Source organism: Pan paniscus, chromosome 16 (assembly GCF_029289425.2).
Source record: "Pan paniscus chromosome 16, NHGRI_mPanPan1-v2.0_pri, whole genome shotgun sequence".
Classification (NCBI taxonomy): domain Eukaryota; kingdom Metazoa; phylum Chordata; class Mammalia; order Primates; family Hominidae; genus Pan; species Pan paniscus.
In genome coordinates, this window is record NC_073265.2 from 91259880 (window position 1) to 91286053 (window position 26174).

The following is a 26174-nucleotide window of genomic DNA, read 5'->3' on the forward strand; positions in this document are numbered from 1 at the left end:
CATCCCATCAAAAAAGTAACAACTCTAGGTGAGCAGCTTAGTTGTGGTAGAAGCCCACAGCTGAAACACTGGAAACACTGATGCAATTCATTTGGGAATTTATTTTTTTCTAAAGCGGAACAAAACCTAATTATGAATAAGAAACATTTAAATGGCAACTCTTAACCTATAGTGCAAACACCAGATTCCACAAAACTGAATTCCTTTGTCAGTAATCCAATATTTAGTAGTAGCTGCTGCTTTTGTGGTTGTTGGTTAGTTAAAATTAAGTAATGATTCCAGTTTAGAAGATAAAGTTTCAGTGTGAATTTTAGTAAAAGTCATAAAAATACCTGAGACATATTAGAAAATAAGATTTTCCCTCATATTTAAAAAAAACTCTGCAGACTTTTATTTGAAGCCCATCTTTTGAAAATCACTAACATTTCATAATCATTTCCTAGTGTTTTGTTTCACTTTTTCGATGAATAATATTTCCCCATTTAAGTTTCTCAAGGCATTGATTGCTGGAAAATTTCCCACGTGCCCTCTAAATGACTCCCGTGGACATAAGTAAATTAAACTTTGTGCATGTCAGCTACACATTCATTGTCTCCTTTCTCAGCTGAGGCCGTGAGTGGACCCCATCAGTGGCTCCAAAGTCTTAGAAGTACTAACATGTTAAGAAAAATACATTTTTAAGAGTCAAAACAAAATTACACAGAAGCAAATATCAGGGAAGGACTTCAAAAGGCCTCCTCAGCATTGAGTGTCCGTGTCTTCTTGAGATTCTTCAGTTTATCAATGGCAGAAGTTACTAAAATCTCTCCATGAATTTTGTTGTCTCTTGTTCGCACGTTTACAGCATTATCTATCTTTTCCTTTTCTCCAACCACTGCAGAAAAGAAAGGTAAAGAAATGTATTTTAAATCAGCAATTTACCAAACATTAACTCAGCAGTCCCATGACATGTTTTTATCAAGTTTTTCTTCATTACTATTAAATATCATCTAATGAGCATTCGGTTCATCCTCTGATAAGTTTCTTGAGGGAAGCAATGACTTCTGATCCCATCTCTCTATTGTCCACCTGAGAGAACAGCTCTTGTGGTCCTGGGGTGCAAATGACAGCGGGGAGCTCTTACAGGCTCTCACTGACCCCACCTGGCACTGGGGTGCAGATGAGAGCAGGGAGCTCTTACAGGCTCACACTGACTCCACCTGGCACTGGGGTGCAGATGAGAGCGGGGAGCTCTTACAGGCTCACGCTGACTCCACCTGGCATACCTGATGAGCCAAGGGGTGGACACCAGACCCATGCGAGCCAGCCAGAACTTTCTGGAATGTGGGTAAAAAGTTTGTTCTCTCTAGTGACCCATATTGTGAGATGATGCAGGAATCTACAGCCATGCTTCTTGCCACACAGAAGGAAGAAACCGGTCTGCAGATAAGTGGAATAAGGTAGATATTCAAGAGAAGCATAAAGAACCAGAGCAAGACAGGAACCAGAAATGGGGAGAAATAGTCCTGGTGAGGGTTGAGCTCCTGATTGCTCTTCTAGTGGTTTGGCTATTTAATTCTACTTTTCATGTCATGGGATACTCCAAGACCCTTCCAACAAATGCTGTCTTTGTCTAAACCAAGTTGAGATTTCTGCCACCGTAAGAAGCCTGACTGAAACAGCACAATACCCACTCTGGTGTCAAACATTATCATTGAAACACTGTCAATAGAACAATGCTATGCATATTTATTGCGCCTTCTACAGACTCTCAACTTACAGGAAATAGCAATACTATGCCTGCAGTTATATCAGTGTTAGTTTCTCTTAATTTTGGAATCATTTTTAAAGCCTAAATTTTAGATTCTGCATCTAATTAGTCATATGCTAAAAGGACATTTTACTTTTCATCTAAATCTTTTCCTTTGGATCATTTTAAATTTGGGATCTTTTCTTTCTGTTAGTTTAATCCCAAAGTTTCCTAATAAGCCAGAAAAGTGAGGGAAAATATTACAGGCCTGTGAGGCTGAAATATAAAGTATATAATTCTACTGATGGGATCATTTTCACAGTTGTTTTCGTTGTTTGCTTGCAATATGAACTATTGCTAGTAAAACTATCCCAGGGGATTCAGGTGAAACTTTACAACTCTTCTTCCAGCAAACAACAAAGAGTACCTAGGAACAGCTAAGCTAGGAATGCTATGGACTCTTCTTTTTGTGTAAGTATTAAATAGACAAATCATGATAATCAAGTAGTTGAACCATATTTCTTATTTGGTCTTTTGGAATTGAAGTGGAAAAAAAAGCATTTGGAAAAATATATACAAACTTAAATTACCCAAAATAAAATTATACTGAGCCAGCTGTGCATTTCGTATTTTCTTATTTAGTGTACAATTGTGATCCAAGTCAACGTCAGCCATAAATCCTTCTTCAAAAAATTCACTGGATACCTGGAAGAAAATGAAACACCTTTACTGTTACATTATGGTACCTAGCCTCCAAGAAGACCGCGTTGTTCCCCACTCTTGGTATTCACACCCTTGTATAGTTCCCTGCTCACTATACCAGAGCGGGTCTGCGTGACCATAAAGAAGTGCGGACGTGTCGGCGCATCGTTTCTGAGACTAGTTTATAAAAGCCTGCAGCTCCCATCTCTCTCAGATCACTCGCTCTGGGGGAAACCAGCCACCATGCAGTGAGGACATTCAGGCAAGCTGTGAAGCACCCAGGTGATGAGGAGCTGCATCCACCAACTGTGAGTGAGCCCCGAGCTCCGCAGCCCCGGCTGTCAGCCTGACTGCAGCCCCAGGAGACGCTCTGCGCCAGAATCCACCAGCTGAGCTGCTCCCAGACCCTGACTCGTAGGAACTGTGAGATCATCGATGTTTGTTGTTTAAAGCTGCTAAGTTTTGGAGTCACTTGTGACACAGCACAGATAATATTCTTCCCTAATAGAGCTGTGTAGAAATGAATAATTATGATATGTTTTAAAATACTAATTTCTCAAAAAACATTAAGAATGAAATAGTTCTGAGACAGCTGCAGAGACATGATTCATGTGTTACTCCCACCTGCTGAAAACACGGTTTAAGTTAATGTGTCAGTTCTGCAATATTTTAAAGCATGAAGGACACTCTAAATTGATGACCTACACAGAATACATGCAAGATTATTATGTACTTTAAACACCTCTGATTTTACCTGAAGTGCATATTTTTCACAAGTTGGCCCCACAGGGATGACCATCACCTGACGAGGAGATAGCCAGAAAGGCCTGAAAAATATATAAAATATGTATTTTCAAAGTGTAATAATGGCTACTTATTACATGATTTTCAAATAACCAAAGATTCTTTTAAAGACTTCACAAGAGGGCAGTTTCAGTAGCGCAGCATGGAAGAAAACCAAATTATATTAAAGTTTGAAGGCAGCAAAGTAAATGAAAGGAGAATTTTGGAATTTTGATAGCACAAGTGCAGGTAGAATGAGCTGGCAGACAGCCCAAAGGGCTGAGCATGCACTTACTGTCTGCCCCAGCAATTGCACTCCTGGCATTTGTCCCAGAGAAATGAAAGCTCAGGTTCACACACAATACTGCTCACTAACGTCCATAGCAGCTTTATTTATAATAGCCCCAAACAGGAAACACACACCCCAAATGTCCTTTAGCTGGTGAATGGTCAAACCGTGGTGCAGCCACACTGTGGAACGTGGAACACCATCAGCAAAAAAAAAAAAAAAAAAAAAAAAAGGAACCAACTAATTTATCTCGAAACAAAACAACATGGATGGCTCTTAAGGGAATTCCACTGAGTGAAAAAAAAAGCCTACTTCAAAAGTTGGTGTACTGTGTAAATCCATTTATGTAATATTCTTTACATGACAAAATGATGGAGCTAGAGAACAAGTTCATGGCTGTCAGATAGGAGGACGGGGTGGGATGGTTTGAGTGTGGGGAAAAAAGGGCAGCAGGAGGGAGCCTTACAAGTGATGGACTGTCCTGTGCCTTGACTGGTGGCCTTACACCATCTGTCCGTGTGACACAGCTAAATACACGTTCACACAAATGAGTGCACGTGAGGCTGGTGAAATCGGAACAAGGTTGGTGGACAGTCTCAACGTCTAGTTCTTGGTTGTGATACTGTATCTAGTTTTGCAAGATGTTACCATTGGGGAAAACTGGGTAAAGAGTGTGCTGGACTTCTCTGTATAACTTCTTTTTTATTTTTTTTGAGATGGAATCTTGCTCACCCAGGCTAGAGTGCAGTGGCGTGATCTCGGCTCACTGCAACCTCTGCCTCCCGAGTTCAAGTGATTCTCCTGGCTCAGCCTCCTGAGTAGCTGGGATTACAGCCATCGCCACCACACCCAGCTAATTTTTGTATTTTCAGTAGAGAAGGGGTTTCACCATGTTGGCCAGGCTGGTCTTGAACTCCTGACCTCAGGTGATCCACCCACCTCGGCCTCCCAAAGGTTGGGATTACAGGCGTGAGCCACCACATCCGGCCTCTATATAACTTCTTACAACAACATGCGAACCTACAATTATTTCAAAATGTAATTTTTCTAGAAAAAAAAAGATGGCAGCGTAGGTATAAGCAGTGTCCGCTGTGGGACATGTTTGCCGTTTCCCTGTCATAGTGAGTATTTAGTCTGAAGGTGAAAGGACATGCAAGGAGGACTATTTCAGACAGCATTTTAAAAATGTGCATATTTATGTATTTATTCTCAAATTACAAACACAATACATGATAAAAGGTAGAGCACGGAAACACAGGGTATACAACGGAAACTACCTATTTCCTTTTGAGCTCCGTCCTTACCCCATCCCCAGCCCTGCTCCTCTAAAGGACCCACATTTGAGCCATCTTTACTTCCGGCTCCTGGGGAGATTTCCCCACAAGGCTGACTGCTGTCTGAAGTCTGGATGTATGAAGTGCAGGGAGTATACCTCAGTCTCTGCGACAGAGGAAGGCATGCTCAGTGCACTGGCCCCAACCACCTCCTGTCTCCCTCTCCATCTCCTATTTCACTAGTTCTCTCTCTTTTCTTTAAACCACTTTCACTGCAACCATTCTAATGCAAAACACCATCATCTCTTACCTATGGTAAACTATTTAAAACCAACTGGAAAGAAACATAAACATGTTAACTCATACTCAGGCGGCATACAGATTCATACTCATACTTTCGGCTTAACTGTAACTTCAACAGCTTAGAAACTCCATGATACCTAAGTGTATTTCTCTATGATCACAAAATATCAGGAATATACACAGACTCTCTAGCTACCCAGGACTTTTGGAAGACACTTTGTTTGGGAAACTTTCCACCTTATGTTTCCTGCTCAAAAATTTGCTTCCCCAGTCTCGCTGGACATGAATGGTAGTATGCATGGGTGTGATCTAGGTTCTGCTAATGTATAAACATGGCACTCTGACTTAGAGTGGAGAAGGAGGCACCACATGGAATCCATTATGGCAAGGAAAGGTGATGCAGAGACATGGAGCTTTTGGAGGAACTGGTTGCAGTGACCCTAGCAGTATCATCCGGTGCCCAGTGTCCACAGTGGGAGCTGCAGGGACTGTGCCCGGCAATAGTAGCAGTGGGGGCAGTAGTTTCTGAAGAGAGAGCTAAACTGCATGAGCAGATGCTTAGCCAATTTCTAAAAATGGAACGGGAGGTAGAAATTTCACAGGTGGTTGCTGGTTTGCAGCATTTCCACATACTAGGATACATCATCACAAGATGTTGTCTGCCAGCTGGTGCCGTAAGTGCTAGTAAAGCCACTTGCTTCTGAATGCATGGTGATAGTAGTGAATCCCATAATGTCAGTGCAATGCTTTACTTATTTGCTATAAAATCTCTTTCATAGTCAGAAGCACTGTTGTGTTCCTGGCAGCACATAAGTACATATTTGGTGCCACTGGCAGAAGCATGGCAGCAGAGAAGAGCAAAGCAAAATCCACAGTGAGTCTCTCTTCAGTGAGAATGAGGCATTGCTCCTTACATGATGAAAGGGATCCAACGTAATCAACCTGCTACAAGACCACTGGCTATTCCCCCAGGTTATGGTGCCATCCTGGGGGATCACAATTAATCACTACTGATGGCAACCTGAATTCTCAGAAGAGATGTAGCCGGATGGAACTTAGTGAGGCAAAGTCCACGTTTTTGAGCCCATGCATATCCACCAGTGGCCACTTTGCCCATGAGCCATTGAGCAACAACTAGGGGAAAAAAGAAGCTGATTTTAACAGAATGGGCCCTCTTGCATTGGAATACTGAAAAATTCCTCAACAGCGGGGCCCTTTGGTGGCAATACCACCTCTGTTGGCCCATTCTGAGTGATCATATACATTTCTGCTTCCCAAATCTATGTAGTTTATTTTTCAATCTAATTAGTTCTAAATCTTTGACTCTGTGGCCAAAGCAGTAACTAGAGCCTGTGCATCCATGTAACTCCTTATCTCCAGCCATTCTTCCTTCCGGGCAAAAAGGACCACAAGATGCACCACTCAAAATTCTGCACTTTAGGACACTTCCCTTCCCCACTGTCATCCCAAATGGGCTGTGCTGCTGAGCCATCCTCTTTGAGTTTGTGCCATTTACGAATCAGGTTTACATGTTTTCCTCCTCAGTGGCTGTAGGGAACCCCAAAGGCAAACAATATGGGCTGAAGGAAGGATGGCTGGAGGGCAAGAGGTGGTACCTAGGAGTGTGGCTCACATGTTTTCAGGACAGCAACTACATCTCTGAAGGGCTTGAAACAGGTAAAAAGATAACTTTAATTCTACCGAGTCCCCCAAAAGGTAAGTGGTACGGTTTTATGCCACTCTCCCTTAGTTTTTATTTTCTGATCTGGCAAATTGAATAAGAATTCTTTATTTGCTGTTTGGACACTTGCTAATTACAAGGCAGGAAAGGCCCTTTCTTTTGTTACTACTTTTATCTTTTACACATGATTTTTTAATAATAGAAATATTTTTAAAAAGGAAAAATAAGTAAATTAATAAAAATTAAAAAGAATAATAGACATATAGTTTTTCTTTTCCATATCACTTACCATTTTCCGCCATAGTTTTCTGAAAGAATGGCTATCATTCTTTCCACTGATCCCAAAATGGCTCGATGAATGATCACAGGTCTCTTTTTATCATCCCCATCCTTACTAAAAAATGAAAATTATACATTTAAGTCTTTTCCTAAGATTCAATAACTATCTTCTAAGCCTTATATTTAATTTTGAGAATAGATTTAGTGATATCAGATCTCTCCATTAACCTTATTTGTTCTGTGACTGTCTTGTTTTCTCATTGCTTTCTTTGCTAATCTTTTTTCTTTTATTTTAAAAACTTTTTATTAGAGAGCACTGAAACATATACAAAAGTAGAGAGAAGAGTATAATGAACTTCCACATACCCTCTCTCAGCTTCACAAAATGTCAACTCACAGCCAATCTCATCTGATCCAAATGCACCCCCATTCTTGCCACTATCTTACCACATTATAATCTTCATTTTAAAAATGTTCCTGATATGTGTTCTTGAAGTCCACTGGTCAAATTCCCTGAAACCCTCATGAGGTGTATCTTACATTTAATTATTCCCTCTTCCCCTTAGGAAAAAAAAATGAAAAAAGCAAATGATGACTTAATTGTAATGAAGTAAGCTACTTCAAGATCTCTGCACAAGCACAAGCTTCTCAGAAAGATAAATTTCACATTATTGCAACAAATGTGACATGTGACACTTACAAAGTTCTTTAATTTGTATCTAAAAAATTATACCAGCTAGCTACTACAATAGATGAAACAAATTTAACAAATAAATAATAAAATAAAACAAACAAATAAAAACAGAGAAACCCATTCATTAAACCTACTTCAAATGAGTTGTAACTGGATATCATCACTGCCAACCATTTCTGCTAAGAGCCATTATAGAATAACTGCAGGCAAAACTCTCTGTCTGGACCCTACAGGAAGCTTTGGGGTAGGGGTGAGCGGCTTGAGTCCATTCCTACGCAGGTATATGAAGAAATTCATCCCAAAAATTGAAACCAGTATGAAATATTCCTGAATATCCCATCATGTTGATTTTGTGTAGGGAAGAAAGAGAAGCAAACTGATCCTTTCACAGAGCCTGGGTATCCAAAATTTCTGTCCCATCATTTCTTTGAATCATGTCTAGACTTAAGAAGAGCAAATAGTGACATAAACTATGATTACACATCTGTGCTATCAGATAAACACTGGAATGAATACCAAATTCCCCCAAAATAACCCCAGTGGATTTGCTTACAATTATATTAGATTAATAGATAAATTTGAAGAGAATAACTTCACAATGTTGATTCTTCTCATTCCAAAGTGTGGTATGAATCTTCATTTAAATAACTCTTTTTTGTGGTCTTGGAGAAAAATTTATAGCGTATGCTTATAAATAACATCTATAGTCATGTGTTGCCTAATAACATTTTGGTCAACAATGGACTGCAGATATGATGGTGGTCCCACGAGATTATAAAGAAGCTGAAAAATTCTTTTTTTTTTTAAAATTATACTTTAAGTTCTAGGGTACATGTGCACAACATGCAGGTTTGTTACATATGTATACAAGAGCCACGTTGGTGTCCTGCACCCAAGGAAGCTGAAAAATTCCTATCATCTAGTGATTTGTGTTACAAGTACCTAGAGCACTCAGTACAGTAACATTCTGCACAGGTTTGGAGCTAGCAGCAATAGGCTATCCCATACAGCTTAAGTGTGTAGTGGCCTATGCCATCTAGGTTTGTGTAAGTACACTCCGTGATGTTCACACAACAATGATATTGCCTAACGACACATTTCTCCAAACATATCCCTGTCATGACTACATTTATGGGGATGCATGACTATATTTATATTTATTGTTAAGTTTATTCATATTTTCTATTTTGTTGTTGCTGTTGCTTCTGAAATGTTTTTCCATTGCATTTCCTAGCAGATTATTGCTAACATTATGGAGGCAAATTGATTTTTGCATTTTTACCTTCCATTATTATTAGTGCCCATTTCTCCATTTGATTCTGTTGGATTTCTCTATATTTTAACATCTACAAATAATAATTTTATCTCTTGCTTTCATGTATGTGTAATCCCAGAATAATTCTGAGTAACAATACAAATAGTAGTCATATTCATCTTCTTCCCAACTGTGTTGAGATGCTATTGCTGTTTTCTGATAAAAGCTCTTTATCGTGATAAGGAAATTTCTGTTCATTTCACAGGAATGAATGTTGACTTTTATCTGATGCCTTTCTGCATGCTGAATGTAATGAATGACAACAGCACACTCTCATCCACCCCTGCTTTTTTAGGGAAAAAGCCTTACTCAATCATGGTGATGACCTTGATGCTTCTCTCTCTCCTCTCATACATAAGCCTGAGCAAATCACATCAGTTCTTCCCCTAAAATACACTCCCAGTATCCCTACTTTGTTCATCTCTATGCCACCTGGCTCCAGCTGTCATCGTTTCTTACCTGCAATTCACTGCTTCCACCTTTGCTTGCCTACTCACCATTTTCCGCACAACACCTATGATGGCTGGCTGGGCTGATTGGTTTCTCCTCCACGTCCTCCTTAAGTGAGGAGTTTCACTTGCATTCTGATGGCCCTAAGCAATTTTGTTGTAAGACTGATCCTGAAGGTCTGACTTTCTTTCTAATAGTTCTGACCCTTGCTCCTCCAAAACAGAGAGATTAGACTTTTCGGAGTCCTACTAACTCCACTGTACCAATCAGGCAAAAAGTTAGAGGTCAACTCCCAGAAGCTTTTCCGTTTTGGCACACGGTATGACCTATGGCACTTGGCCACTGGGTGGCGAACACATGGAACAGATGTGAATATCACTATAAAGGCTTCGATAACTGAACTGACACCGAACCACAGCCCACAAAAGTGGGCTGGAAATTTCCACCTGAACCTAACCAGGCAGATTCACTGCCAAAACAAGACAACCGCCTTAGGATTTAAACAAGACACAGCATCTCAAAACATAATATTCAAGACGTTCAGGATACAATCCTAACTTACTTAGCATATGAATAATTAGGAAAATTCTCAATTTGTGAGAAGAAAAGACAAACAACAGTCCAGCAGCAAGAAAACACAAATGATGGAATTACCAAAGGCTAGAAATAGCCATTATAACTGTACCCCAGGAAGCAGGGTAAACACACCTGGAGTGACTGGAAAGACCAAAGTCTCAGGAAGAAATACAAAACATGAACAACAGAGATTGTAGAACTGAAAACTACAATCACAGAAAGTTTTAAAAAGTCATTAGATGGATTCAGTAGCAACAGAGATGGTAAAGAGTTGGTGAATTTGAAGATAAGTAAAAAGAATGTATCCAATCTGAGAGATATACAAAGAAAGACTGAAGGAAGCATAAACAGCCTCAGAAAACTGGAAAAATACCAAAAGGTCTAATATTCAGGTCACCTGAGTCCCAGAAGGAGCGGAGGTATAGTACAAAAGAAATATGGAAAAACAATGGCTGAAAACTATCCAGCTTTCGCAAACCAATAACTTACAGATTCAAGAAGTTCAAACCGCCACAACATAGACTTGAATAAGTCCATAGACAGACACATCACAATCATGTGACACATAAAGGAAAAGCGACTTGAATTACTGCACATTTCTCATCAGAAACCATAAAAGCCAGCAGGATGTGTAACAATATTTTTTGTTTTTACTTTGCAAGAAAATAAATTATATAACTTAAAAAATAAAACCCCCAAACTAAGCAGTTCATCAAAATATTTCAGCCTACAGCCTACAGAAACTGCTACCATTTAAAATTGTACAGCGTTATCATCTCAGCGTGTAGCGGCACACGTGCGAATAGCATAGACCACATGAGGACAGATTACAACTTAGGAACTCAAATTTGTTCAACGCTCTAAACAACATATAGTGTAGATGACAGGAAAGCTCTCATGTAATGTTTATTTTACAAACATGACCTTGGAAGAATTAATAAGATGGCATCTCAGTTACTTACATAAAAATAGAAAAATCAGCTTGAGTTTAAGACGGCAAATCTTTCTATAAAACTAGCCAATCTTTCACCTAGATTGAAGTTTTAAAATTTGCTCTTTGAAAGGGCTAATGACATCTTACTGCAAATAATGTAAAATATTTTTTAACTACTCAGGTCATATTTTGTATTAAATTTAATAAAAAGTAAAAGAAAGCTAAGTTTTTACTTTGGGAAGCATTAACATTTATGCACAAGATGAGAACAAGACTTGAAAAAACAAGTTGATAGAACTCGGGAGCCCCTCCAATAAATGCAAACATTGGAAGACTTCAGAATTCATTTCGAGATCCTCACTAAATCATTGGAGCAGTAATGTTCTAATATTTACCTCATTGTAAGCATCAAAATTGTTCTGTATTTTCCCTTCATAAATTTTATTTCATGTCTACTTACTCTGGAAATGAGATGCAACAAAGGTTAACACAAAAATGGATGTCTCTGTTTTTAAATTAGAAGATGAGTGTTCTAGGTCAGGATCGGTGGCTCACGCCTGTAATCTCAGCACTTTGGGAGGCTGAGGTGGGCGGAGGTAAGGAGTTCGAGACCAGCCTGGCCAACATGGTGAAACCCTGTCTCCACTAAAAATACAAAGTTTAGCCAGGCATGGTGGTGCATGCCTATAGTCCCAGTTACTCAGGAGGCTGAGGCAGAAGAATTGCTTGAACCCAGGAGGCAGAGGTTTCAGTGAGCCAAGATTGTGCCACTGCACTCCAGCCTGGGCAACAGAGCAAGACTCATCTCAAAAAAAAAAAAAAAAAAAAAAAAAGATGAGTGTTCAAAGTTTGCATTAACCTCAGAAGCGTCCTCTTGCTATACTACTAAGTTAATATATCTTTTTAAACAATATTTTTAAAATATTAAAACTAAATAACTATCAACCCAGAATTGTACAAGCAAAGAAGGTTATTTTCTTTGAAAGTACAACAAAATAAAGACATTCTCAGATGAAAGAAAATAAGGCAATTCATCTTCAACCGACCTGCTTTAAATAAACTGTTTATTCTCTTATATCTTCAGATATATGAGAAATGATACTAGAGGGAACCCTGGAACATCAGGAATGAAACAAGATCAACAGAAATGGTAAATATTTGGTAAATATAATATAATGTTCTCCTCCTAAGCTCTTTAAAACATGTACTATGATTGAAAACAAAAATAATATTGCTTATGAGGTTGTTAATGTATGTGGCATGTAGTGTGTAGTATGCCTTCCAAAATGAATTTTTAAATAACAAGACTTGAAAGTCAAAATTGTGCCTTGATCCATGGGCTGCAGAATGGATGTTGTGTTAATAGGCATGAGAAAACATTAATCTCCTTGTATGTCTCCATCAGAGCTCTTGGATGACCAGGTGCATTGTCAATGAGCAGTCATCTTTTGAAATGAATCTTTTTTTTTTTTTCCTGAGCAGTAGGTCTCAACAGTGGGCTTAAAATATTCAGTAAATCATGCTGTAAACAGATGTGCTGTCATCTAGGCTTGTTGTTCCATTTCTAGAACACAGGCAGAGTACATTTAGCATTATTCGTAAGGGTTCTAAGATTTTCTGAATGGTAAATGAGCACTGGCTTCAACTGAAAGTCACCAGCCGCATTAGCTCCTAATAAGAGGGTGAGCCTGTCTTTTGAAGTTTTGAAGCCAGTCATTGACTTTTCCTTTCTAGCTATGGAAGTCCTAGACGGCATCTTCTTCTAATAGAAGGCTGCTTCATATATATTGAAAATCTGTTGTTTAGTGTTGTCATCCTCATCAGTGATCTTAGCTAGATCTTCTGGATAACTTGCTGCAGCTTGTACATCAGCACCTGTTGCTTTACCTTGCACTTTTATATTACAGAGATGGCTTTTTTTTTGAGATGGAGTTTCACTCTTGTTGTCCAGGCTGGAGTGCAGTGGCGTGGTCTTGGCTCACTGCAACTTCCGCCTTCTGGATTCACACGATTCTCCTGCCTCAGCCTCCCAAGTAGCTGGGATTACAGACACCCACCACCACACCCAGCTAATTTTTTTATTTTTATTTTTGTATTTTTAGTAGAGATGGTGTTTCACCAACCATATGGAGTTGGCCAGGCTGGTCTTGAACTCCTGACCTCAGGTGATCCACCTGCCTCTGCCCAAAGTGCTGGGATTACAGGCATGAGCCACTGCACCTGGCCCTGGAGATGGTTCTTTTAACTTCATGAACCAACCTCTGCTAGTTTCAAACTTTGCTTCTGCAGCTTCTTCACCTCTCTCAGTCTTCACAGAATTGAAAAGTTAGGGCTTTGCTCTGGATTAGTCTTTGGCTTCAGGGAAACTTTCTCCACATCAGCAAGAAGGCTGTTTCACTTCCTTATCATTTGTGTTCACTGGAGTAGCACTTTTAATGTCCTTCAAGAGCTTTTCCTTTGCATTCACAACTTGGGTAACTGGTGCAAGAGGCCGAGCTTTTGGCCTATCTGGGCTTTCAACAGTCCTTCCTCACCAAGCTTAATCATTTCTAGCTTTTGATCTAAGGTGAGAGACTTATGACTCTTCTTTAAACATGAATATTTACAGGCTGTTGTAGGGTTATTAATTAGCCTAATTTCAATGTTATTGTGTCTCAGGGAATAGGGAAGGCTGAGGAGAGGGAGAGAGATTAGGGAGGGGCCGGTGGAGTGGTCAGAACAGACGACATTTATCGGTAAAGTTCACCGTTTTAAATGGGCATAGTTCATGGTGCCCCCTAAAATTATAACAGTAATATCAAATATCACTAATCACCATAACAGATACAATAATAATGAAAAAGCTTGAAATACTGCAAGAATTACCTAAATGTGACACAAAGACATGAAGTAAGCCTATACTGTTGGAAAAATGGCACTGACAGACTTGCTTGACACAGGGTTGCCACAAACCTTCAGTTTATAAAAAATGCAACGTCTGCGAAGTGCTATACAGTGTGAAGCACGATAAAACAAGTTGTGCCTGTATATATATATATATATATATATATATATATATATATATATATATATATATATCTATATATATACACAGTCATGCACTGCGTAACAGTGTTCTGGCCAAGAACAGAGCACATACATGACAGTGGTCCAGTAAGATTATAATGGAGCTAAAAATCTTCCCATTATTCAGGTGTTTGTGGTGAGGCTGGTGTAAATAAATCTACCGTGCTGCCAGCTGTATAAAAGGACAGTGCATACAATTGTACTGTACATCATACTTGATAATGACAATAAACAACTGTTACTGGTTTATGTATTTACTACACTATACTTTTAATTGTTATTTAAGGTGTATTCTTTCACTTACTTACAAAAAAAAAAGTTAGCTGTAAAACAGCCTGGGGCTGGTCTTTCAGGAGGTATTCCAGAAGAAGGCACTATTATCATGGGTGATGACAGCTCCATGCGTGTACTGCCCCTGGAACCTTCCACTGGGACAAGATATGGAGGTGGAAGACAGTGATATCGATAACCTTGGCCTTGTGTAGGCCTAGGCTACTAGGCTGATGAATGTGTTTGTGTCTTAGCTTTTAACAAAAAAACTTAAAAAGTAAAAAATTTTTGAAGTTTTTAATAGAAAAATGTTTATAGAATAAAGATACAAAGAAAATATTTTTGTACAACTATAATGTATTTGTGTTTTAAGGTAAGTGCTATAATAAAAGATTCAAAAGTTTTAAAATGTCAAAAATGTATACAGTAAAAAAGTTACAGTAAGCTAAGCTTAATTTACTATTGAAAAAAAAATTATTTAAATTTAGTGTAGCCTACATGTACAGTGTTTATAATGTCTACAGTAGTATACACTAATGTCCTCGGCCTTCACATATACTTACAACTTACTCGCCTGGCGCAACTTCCAGTTATGCAAGCTCCATTCATGGTAAGTGTCCTAAACAACTGTACCATTTTTTATCTTTTATACCTAATTTTACTGTACCTTTTCTATGTTGAGATATGTTTTGATACACAAATACCTTACCACTGTGTTACAGTTGCCTACAGTATTCAGTAGAGTAACATGCTTTACAGGTCTGTAGCCTAGAAGCAATAGTCTAGACCCTATTAGCCTAGGTATGTAGTAGGCTCTACCACCCAGGTTTGTGTAAGCACACTCGGTGATGTTCACACAGTGAACAAAGGGATAATCAGTGGTCCCATAGAACAGAATTTATAATCTAGAAACAGACCCACATATATATGTCCAACTAATTTCTGACAAAGATCCAAAGGCAAGTTGATGGTGAAATAGTGGCCTGTTCTGACATCATCTGATGTGTGAATAATTAGACACTTAGATGCAAACAATGAATCTTGACCTAAATGTCGCATCTTACACAAACAATGAACTCACATCAGGTCTTAGAACTAGAAAACTTTTAATATAAAACATAGAAGAAAATCTTCATGGCCTGTACTTAGGCAGAGCTTATAGATATGATGCCAAAGCACGATCCATAAAAGAAAAAAATGGAGAAATTAAACTTTATTGTATTTAATAACTCAGGATGAATGGGAAAGTAAAGATATTACAAAAAATGAAAAAGCAAGCTATAGACCAGGGTAAAATATTTGCAAATCATATATTCCTCCAAGGGCTAGTATCTAGAATATATAAAGAATTCTCAAAACTCAACAGTAAGAAAACAAATCACTCAATTAAAAATGAGCAAAAAGACTTTGGCAGACTTTTAACCAAAGAGGATAAATGAATAGCAAATAAGCACATGAAAAGATGTTAACATCATTAGCCACTAAAAAAAATGTAAAATCAAAAGATAATGAAATACTACTACACACCTATTAGAACTGCTTAACAAACAAAACCTGACAATATCAAGTACTGGCAAGGATGTGGAACGTCTGGAACTCTTTACACATTGCAGGTGAGAATGCAAAATGGTGCAGCTGCTCTGGAAAACAGTTTGGCAGTTTCTACAAAGTTAAATATTTAATTATCATATGACCCATTCCCAGTTATTTAACCTAAAGAAATGAAAACTTCTACTCACACAAAAACCTATACACTAATATCTACAGCAGCTCTATTCATAATCACCAAGAACTGGAAGCAACCCAAACACCCTTCAATGACAGATTGGATCCACAATGGCACACTAGTCAGTGATAGAAAGGAACAAACTATCAATACTTGCAGAACCATGGATGAATCTCCACAGCACTGTGCTATGTGAAAGAAGCCAGTCTCAGAAGGCTCGATACTGCATGGCTCCGTTTACATGACATTCTGGAAAGGGCAAGACTATGATGATGGGGAGCTCATTAACGGTAGCCAGGGGTTAGGAGGAGGGGGAGTGTGTGACTGCAAAGGAGCAGCACAAGAGAACAACAGAATCATAACCATCAAGCTGTACACACAACACACACACACACACACAGAGTTAATTTTACTGTATTTTTTTAAAGAAGTTGTTGGTTTACAGTGATAAAATTGCCTTTTTCCCCCTGCTTTTTCAAGAAAACATCTCATCCTTAAGACACAGACCCAATGCCAGCATTTTGTGAAGTCTTCCCCCTGTAACTCAGGGAGAGTCAGCAGCCTGGATCATATTTTCATGGAACTTTGTTCATATTCTCTACTCTCATGTTTACTTATCTTCCTCCCCCTACTAGACCAGAAAATTCAAGTTGATTCCCAACTGGATTATGATCAGGTAAACAAATATATATTGCGTGTATAGCACATATACTAGACATTCACTAATGTTTATTTTTGCATTGCTAATACTCAAATGACAAAAAATTAGAATATTAGTACTATAATATTTATCACATTCAATCACTCACCTAACATATGTGAGATTAAATCTAATAGGCAGTTGGAAGTCCAGCTGAATTGTAGCACATTGATGGTATCTGCCAATAGCATCCTTGATTTTTATGTCAATCTACAAATTAAATAATGTTTGCTTAGAGAGAGTATTTATTTTTCTTTTACATTTTGCCGTTTTGAAGCATGTGGTCGACTCACTTTAGGGCCATAAAATGCTCCATCTCCTGGGTTCATTTTCCACGGTTCTCCAAAGTCCATCAAGCTGTTCTGCAGTTGCTTTTTCAAAAGAAGAAAAAAGATACTCACAAAAGTTACTCTTCATTACAGTCTATGTTATTTCAACATATATTTATTGAGCATCTTTTACATTCAATAAACTATTGAGCAGGGACTACACAGAGATGATTAAGGTGGCACCTGCTCTCAAAGAAACATAAACATTTCAACTGGGGAGAAAAGATCATTTATAAATTGTTCCAGTGAATTCCAGGTAAGCATTAGGGAGGGGTCGCTTTTGGCCCTCCTCCCAACACAGGCCCCCTGTGCCCTACACATCAACCAGCTTCTGCCTCCTGGTGACGGGCCTCCACACATGAAAAAGCAGGAAAGCCTTGATCACACTCCCTCTTCCACTCTGAGTCTGGGTGGGTAAGAAGGCCAAGAGGGCAGGCCTCACTACTTCCTTTTTGCCTTTCCTTCACCTCTGCACATGTCTGGGAGGGTCACTTATAATTTATAGGGGTGTGGAAGCATGAGGCTCCACTTTTGTCTTCAGCCTAAGCCACCACATGCCTTCAACTTAGCTTGTAGTGAAGATGTTCCACATTGAAGGTGAGGGTGCAAGTGTGTATTAATGAAACATTTCCCAGAGTCTTCCAGTATTCCCGTGAATCCAGCTTCCCTGGGAAGCACGTGGGCATTCCTAAGTCCTTGGCCAAAAGTACTGCCAAAACACGAGCCAAACTCCCATCATCACCTCCAACATACGGGTGCCCATGAGGGGGCAGACTTGGGAGTGACGCGCCTCATGGGGAAATCAGAGCCGTGGCAGTCTTAGGGCCGAAGCTGCCATCATCAAGAAAGCTGACTCCTGGAGTCCTGGCAGCCTTTCCCAGGACCTCAGTCAGGATCTGATCTTGAGAGAGATGGAGATTTTATTCCTGGGATCCTGGGAATGTCCCGCATAGGCCTGATCTTACAGAAGCAGCTTCTTTTCTCCTTAGGACCAGAGAACGCCACCCCATGGAGACACTTCCTGGGCCTGGAGGCCGCACTCCCCTGTTCCACTCTGTTTCTCAAAGGAGAAGGAACACAGGTACATGTTTCCAGGACAAATGAGGCCCTCCTACAACAGATACCAAGTGATGGAAAGAATTCTGGGGACTGCAAGAAGCTAAAAAGCCAAGGAAAGGCCAAGTTTTGGAGAAGAGGATAAAGCAGGGGTCACTGCTGCTCCTCGGGCCTTGGAGGACACAGGACAGGAGGGCACAGTAGGAGCTGCCAGAGCCGAGAGAGCATCGGATACATGAAGATGTGTCTCTTTCAAACCATTTCAGACACTTCTGAAGACAAAATATTTCAATGCTCACCTCAGTGATTTCCAGGCCAGGGTTAGTTATTGGAGAGAAATATCTCAAAAGTGGAAGCAGGTCCATCCAGTCACACCCCTGGGTGACCTCAGGCTTGGCTGCTAAACTATTTACCCCCATTAATTAAGAAAGGAGCAAAAATGCTGGGACTTCCAGCCTATTCTCCCCATGCCAGGTCTACACCTGGTCCATCCCCTTTTCAGCTCCCCACACCCCACCAAGTTTCAAATGAATGGAATAGTGACAATGATACCAACACCTAACATCTACTGGGCACTTACATGTGCCTGGCACTATGCCTAAGACTCCATGTAAATTACTTCATTTAAGTTCACCATACCCTCAGGAAGTGGGTGTCATCGCTACATCACCACCACCACCATCACCGCCATCGTTATCATCATCACCATTTCATGCTGGATCCTGATGCTTAGAGATCTTCTATAATTTACTCATGGAGATAAAGTACTTTCAGACTTTAAAGTCTGGAGCAAATGGCTCCAGAGCTGAGCTCTGTGTCCTCATTTCCTCTTCCTGCTTCCACATGGCTGTTAGGTAAACTGAGTCTGCATCCTTCCCAGGGTAGATAGGCTATCTCATTTGGCCCTCTTTGTCCATGCAGTGGATGTGGAAGAAGAGCTTAGGATGGGCATGGGTCAGTGGGGAGGAGAAGGCCCTCCTTAGAGCTCAAGGCTAAACTGCTTCTGTGCAGCCTCTGCTCGGCTTCTGTACCTATTAATCACGTAAAAATAATTGTTATACTATTAATCCAGGGCTTCTCTGATTCTTATTTCTCGTATTGGTGTGTTAAGCTCCCATGAGTACAGTAGTCCCCCTTCTCTGTGGTTTCATTTTTCTCAGTTTCAGTTACCCGCAGTCGACTGCAGTCTGAAAATATTAAATGGAAAATTCCAGAAATAAACAACTCATAAGTTTTAAATTGTGCACTGCTCTGAGCAGCAGGATGAAGCACTCTCCTACTCTGTCCCACCTGGGATGTGAACCGCCCTTTCGTCCAGAGTCTCCATGCTGGGTGCACTGCCCACCTGCTAGTTACTAGGGAGCTGCCATGTTTATCAAATTAACTATGCAGTATCACAGTGCTTATGTTCAGTCACCCTTATTTTCCTGAACCATGGCCTCAAAGCACAAGAGTTGTGTTACTAGCAATCTGGATATGCCAGAGTGAAGCCACAAAATGCTTCCTTTAAGTGAAAAGGTGAAAGTTATCCATTTAATAAGGAAAAAAGAATCCTATGCTGAAGTTGCTAAGAGGTATGGTTAAAAAAAAATCTTCTATCCACTGGGTAAGTTGTGAATTAGTGAAGAAGGAAAAGGAAATTCATGCTAGTTTTGCTGTTGCACCTCACAATGCAAAAGTTCCAGCCACAGTGCATGAATAGTGCTTAGTTAAGAAAAGAAAGGGCATTAAATCCCAGCACTTTGGGAGGCCGAGGCAGGAGGATCAGGAGGTCAGGAGATCGAGACCATCCTGGCTAACATGGTGAAACCCTGTCTCTGCTAAAAATACAAAAAATTGGCCGGGTATGGTGGCGGGGGCCTATAGTCCCAGCTACTCGGGAGGCTGAGGCAGGAGAATGGCGTGAACCCGGGAGGCAGAGCTTGCAGTGAGCTGAGATCGCGCCACTGCACTCCAGCCTGAGCAACAGAGCAAGACTCCGTCTCAAAAAAAAAAAAAAAAAAAAAAAGAAAAAAAGAAAGGACATTAAATTTGTGGGTTGAAGGCATGAACAGATACGTGTCCTAACCTGATTGCCGTCAATTTGGTACCATCCAGGGTTTTGGGCATCCACTTGGGGTCTTATTCCCATGGATAAGTGGGGACTATTATATTCCAAGAAGAGGAGAACTAACAGGCAGAGCAGGGTGTCTGGCCATGACACCATCCTCATTTTTAATAAAAGTGAACACAGGAAACACACTATATCCTTTGTGTTTATTAAGAAAAAAAAAGCAATGTGAAGATCTCCTTATCTTGGTTTTGCAAAGCTTAGATGTAACGTCTTCGGGCGTGGGTGTCTTCAGACAGACACAGGGCAGGGCACGACAGGACGTGACTATGAAGGGGACTATGCACATCTACATCTAGACCATGCAGCCCTGGGACTCTACAGTCGGACTAAGATGACTCAACAGGCAATGCTTTAAAATAAACCACACAAACCGAGAGTTACAGCAATCAGAGGATTTCTTTAAAATCCTGGGCCAGCTATTAGTGACCAGCACTGCAGGACTATAAATAAAAGCCAGATATGAACTTTAAGTGTGAAGCAAATGTAAGGTATTATTATTACCGTCACAAAGATAACGGGATAACCACATTCTACAACCTATATATCTGTCTCATAATTTCCAGGTTCAAAATTTCTATTACAAATTATTGCATCCTCCTGTGAAGACTGCAGCCTCTCAGGTGTCTTCCATACGACTAAAATGAAGAGGAAGCACAAGGTGTGTCTCTTACCTTCTCAGCCTCATTCCACATCTCAATCTCTCCTAGGAAGTCTTCTGGCCTTGTTGACAGGTTTAATTGAAAGGAGAAGCCAAATGTTGAGTAAACAGATTGCAAAAACCGCAAACACCCCTTTATTTCTTCTTCAATCTGAAATCAAAGCAAATGAAACATTCAAATAGAACATCAAATTCATTTATGTTTTAAAAAATAAAATTCTTCATGTCAGACAGAAATAAAGCATGTTTTTAATGGAGTACAGTTGATGATCCTGTTTTGGCTGTTTATCCAATCCTGAGCTGAACCTTCGTTTGAGTGCCAGGCACATGCAGGGAATGGAGAAGGAGTAGGCGAGGGAACCGTACTGTGAAAAGGCAGCGCCACGCACAGGAGAGCGGCACGGAGGGGCTGCCCAGAGGAAGTGAGACTGAGCTGCAGCAGGGCACAAGCAAACGCTCTGCATGGAGCGGAAGCTCAGGAGCTCTGTGAGCAGAGGACACACTGAGTTGAAGGCTCCGTGGACAGAGGAGCAGACTAAGTCGGGGGGCTGCGTACGATGGGCTGAAGGGCAGAGAGGCAGTGTGGTAGGTGGGCAGGGGCCAGAGAAAATTAAGTGCTTTCAAAGCCAGGCGAATGTATGGATTTTTTAGGCTGAGATCAATGGGGAGGCAATGAAGGGTTTTTGTTTTGTTTTGTTTTGTTTTGTTTAAGCGGGGGACTAACATGACTCAATGTGTTCTTTCACAGTATGTGGAATGAACTGGCAAGATTAGAAGAGAGCCCCATCAGGAAGCTGGCTGAGTCAATTAGGAGCAAGATGATGGTGGCTTAAACCAGAGAGAGGCAGCTGAAATGCAGGGAATTTGATGGATTTGAGACATCAAGTCTTTCATTCATTAACTGCAATGGCTAGTTTTTTGTTTTGTTTTGTTTTTTGAGACAGTCTTGCTCTGTCACCCAGGCTGGAATGCAGTGGTGTGGTCTTGGCTCACTGCAACCTCTGCCTCTTGGGTTCAAGCGATTCTCATGCCTCAGCCTCCCGAGTAGCTGGAACTACAGGTGCTCGCCACCATGCTCGGCTAATTTTTCTATTTTTTTTTTTTTTAGTAGAGAAGGGGTTTCGCCATGTTGGCCAGGCTGGTCTCGAACTCCTGGCCTCAAGTGACCCACCTGCCTCAGCCTCCCAAAGCGCTGGGATTATAGGCGTGAGCCACTACACCCATTTTTTTTTTTTAAGTTCCTGGGTACACGTGCAGGATGTGTAGTTTGTTACATAGGTATATGTGTGCCATGGTGGTTTGCTCCACCTATGAACCCGTCACCTAAGTATTTAAGCCCAGAATGCATTAGCTATTTATCCTGATGCTCTCCCTCCCTCCTCTTCCCTCCGACAGGCCCCAGTGTGTGTTGTTCCCCTCCCTGTGTCCATCTGTTCTCATTGTTCAGTTCCCACTTATAAGTGAGAACATACGGAGTTTGGTTTTCTGTTCCTGTGTTAGTTTGCTGAGGATAATGGCTTGTGATGGCTACTTTTAAGTGTTAACTCGACTGAGCTAAAAGATGCCAGACAGCTGGCCACCCTTACAACATTTATTTCTGGGAATGCCTGTGAGTGTGTTCCTCGAAGAGATGAGCATCTGAATCAGTGGAATTGGTAAACAACTTCCACCCTCACCAATGTGGGTGGGCCTCATCCAATCTGTTGAGGGCAGGAATAGAACTCAAAGGCAGAGGAAAGGCAAATTCTCTCTCTTTTTGAGTTGGGACATTTGTTTTCTCCTGTTCTCAGACACTGGAGCTCCTGGTTCTCAGGCCCACCAACTCTGGGACTTACACCAGCTCCCTCCTTTGCTCACCCCCCTGAGGCTTTTGGCCTTAGACTGGGAGTTATACCATCAGCTTTCCTAGTTCTCCAGCTTTTTTTTTTTTTTTTTTTTGAGACGGAGTTTTGCTCTTGTTGCCCAGGCTGCAGTGCAATGGCACAATCTCAGCTCACCACAACCTCCACCTCCTGGGTTCAAGCAATTCTCCTTTCTCAGCCTCCTGAGTAGCTGGGATTACAGGCACGTGCCACCATGCCTGTCTAATTTTGTATTTTTAGTAGAGACAGGGTTTCTCCATGTTAGTCAGTCTGGTCTCAAACTCCCAACCTCAGGTGATCCACCCACCTCAGCCTCCCAAAGTGCTAGGATTACAGGCGTGAGCTACCATGCCTGGCCTTTCTCCAGCTTTTAATTGGCATATCATGGGACTTCTTTTTTTGGGGGGGTCATTTTTTTTTTTTGAGATGGAGTATCACTGTCACCCAGGCTGGAGTGCAGTGGCATGATCTCAGCTCACTGCAACCTCTGCCTCCCAAGTTCAAGCGATTCTCTTGCCTCAGCATCCTGATAGCTGGGATTACAGGTGTGTGCCACCACACCCAGCTAATTTATGTATTTTTAGTAGAGATGGGGTTTCACCATGTTGGTCAGGCTGGTCTTGAACTCCTGACCTCATGATCTGCCTGCCTCAGCCTCCCTCCCAAAGTGCTGGAATTACAGGCATGAGCCACCTCACCCAGCCTGGGTCATATTTTTTAATCTACTATGTCAATCTCTTTTAATTGGTTTATTTAGACCATTTACACTTAATATGTTAGGGCTTTACACTGCCTTTTTGTTTCCTTCTTGTTCTCTCTTGTTATTCATTTCTGTTTTATTTTTCCTGTCTTCCTATGGATTACTTTAACATTTTTTTGGAATTCAATTCCAATTTATCTATAGGTTCTCTTAGTGTATCCCTGTCTATAGCTTTTTTTTAAATTGGTTTCTCTAGGTATTATATAACTTATCAGTCTAGATATTGTCACTTTACCAGCTCAGGTGAAGTACAAAAACTTTTATTCCCTATGCCTTACCCCATTTATAGTGTAATTTTCTTAAACATTTCTTCTACATACATTTAGAACATCAGAAAGAACATGTGATTTTTACTTCAATGATCAAACATAATTTAGAAAACGCAAAAGGAGAAGGAAAATATATTGTATTTACCTGTTTTTATTTTCACAATCTTTTTCTTCCTAAAGTTCCCTGATTCCTCTTTTCATCATTTCCTTTCTGTTTAGAAAACTTCCTACAGCCATTCTTTTGGTGGGTCCAATGTCTTGATTTCCCCTCAATTCCTGAAGGGTATTTTCTTTAGACATAGAATTCTGGGTTGAAAATTCCTTTTTCTTTTTTCAGCACTTTAAAAGTATTGTGCCACTTCCTTCTGGCCTCCAGGATTTTTGTTTTTTGTTTTTTAATGAGAAATTGCTATCATTCAAATTGTTTTTCTCTTTAAAGGTAATGCATCATTTCTCTCTCACTGCTTTCAAGCTTTTCCTTTGTCTTTAGTTTTCAGTTTACTATGATGTATCTTGGTGTAGGTTTCTTTGAGTTTATCCTGAACAGTTTTCTTGAATCTGTAGATGTCTTTTGCCAAATTTGGCAAGTTGTCAGCTATTATTTCTTTGAGTTCTTTTTCAGTCCCACCTTCAGTCTCCTCTCCTTCCAAAATTATGATGATATGAATGTTAGATATCTTGTTATATCCCACTGTTCTCAGGCTCTGTTCTTTTCTCTTTCAGTCTGTTTTCTCTATGTTTTTCAGATCGCGTAATTTCTGTTCTTGTCTTTATGTCTGTCTTCACCATTCTGCTCATGAATCTATTCACTGAATATTATATTTCTCAGTTCAAAATTTCCATTTGGTTCTTCTTTATATCTTCTATTTCTTTCCTGAGATTTTCTATTTCTTCGCTGACTTTGTAATTTTTGTTTGTTTCAAGTGTGTTAGTAATTGCTCATTAGTTAGTAATTGCATTTTTATGGTGGTTGCTTTAAAATCTCTGGCAGATAATTGTAACATCTTTGTTATTTCAGTGTTACCGTTCATAGATTGTCTTTTTAAATTCAAGTTGAGATTTTTCTTGTTCTTAGCATGATGAGTGATTTTCAATTTCTTAAACCTGGACATTTTGGGTTTTAAAGTAAGCCTCTGGATCTTAAATGTTGTTTTAGCTGACTTCCACTGACACTCTTCCAGCAGAGGGAGGACAGTACTGGACAGTTACTGGCAAGTGGGAAAAGCAGTCCAAGCTCCTTTTAGAAAGTAAGGGGAGAGGCGCTCCTCGTTACTTCTGGGTTGCACGGGTGTTCTAGCCCCCACTCCATGGCCTTTACTGCACACAGAAAGCATGGCCTCATGACCAACCGGCAGTGAGAAAGTCTTATCTTTCCACTAGACGTCTTCTGACACTACTCAAGCAGGAGTGGAAGAGGCACCTCATTACTTCCAGGGGAGGGCAAAAGTCCAGGCTCCCCACATAGTCTTCACTGACACTGCTGGGTTGGGGGAGTGGGATGGGATCTTGTTAATGCAGGAGTAAAAGTCCCAGCTTCCTAATAAGCCTTCTCTTACCCATTCCAACAGGTATTGAGGTACTTATTTTGAGCCTGCTGAGAGTTAAAATATAAGCTCCTCAATCAGCCTTAGCTGGCATATAAAGGGCCACAGTTTTTTCTGTGGTGTCTCGTTGAAATATAGTAGATATTGTCTAAAACTTTTCTATCTTTCTAGGCTGCCCCTTTCCTAGTCCTTTGGCTACAGCAAGCAGACTTCTGTTGGCCTGTTTTATCGATGCCTGTTGGCATCTGTTGGTTGCCAAGTCTGGAATATATGTGGCAAAACGAAACAAAACAAAACAAAAATACCTAAGGAACTCACTACCATGTTGTTTCTTAGGTCCTGATGTCCATAGCCAGTGTGCCCTTTTTCTCAACACCTTTCAGAGTCTCGTGTTTGTTTTATATGTAATATCCAAGGTTTTTACTTGTTCTTAGAGGGAAGGAAAGGGAAAGCACCTGCTTCATCTTCCCCAAAGCAGGTCTTTTTTGCTCATTGTTTAACTGGGTTGTCTGTTTTCTTATTGAGGTTTGAATATTTGTTAAGTATTCTGGATTCAAGACCTTTATTTGATATATGCCTCACAAATATTTTCTCCCAGTCTGTAACCTGTCTTTCCTGTCTCTGATCAGTACTTTTTGAAGAGCAGAAGTTTTAAATTTTGAGGAACCCAATTTATCAACTTTTTTCTTTTATGGATTGCCCTTTGGTGTCATATCTGAGAAATCATCACCTATCACCTAATCACAAAGATTTTCCCCAATTTTTATTCTAGAAGTTTTGTATTTTTATGTTTGACATTTAGGCCTGTGATT

At 40.3% G+C, this 26174-nt stretch overlaps 1 protein-coding gene across 2 annotated transcripts in view; it reads right to left on the reverse strand.

The window, feature by feature from the left end:
* Positions 1-81: 81 nt before the first annotated feature.
* The window catches only part of TARS3 (threonyl-tRNA synthetase 3), an 88800-nt gene continuing 62707 nt past the window's right edge, over positions 82-26174 (reverse strand). For both annotated transcript variants that reach the window (XM_034939527.3, XM_063596960.1), the window contains 7 exons: positions 20941-21078; positions 17065-17142; positions 16881-16981; positions 7051-7155; positions 3186-3258; positions 2320-2434; positions 82-874 (listed from right to left, as the gene is read on the reverse strand). In XM_034939527.3, coding sequence (XP_034795418.1) covers positions 726-874; positions 2320-2434; positions 3186-3258; positions 7051-7155; positions 16881-16981; positions 17065-17142; positions 20941-21078 — 759 coding nt within the window. In that variant the 3' untranslated portion in view covers positions 82-725. The remainder of the gene's footprint in view (positions 875-2319; positions 2435-3185; positions 3259-7050; positions 7156-16880; positions 16982-17064; positions 17143-20940; positions 21079-26174) is intronic.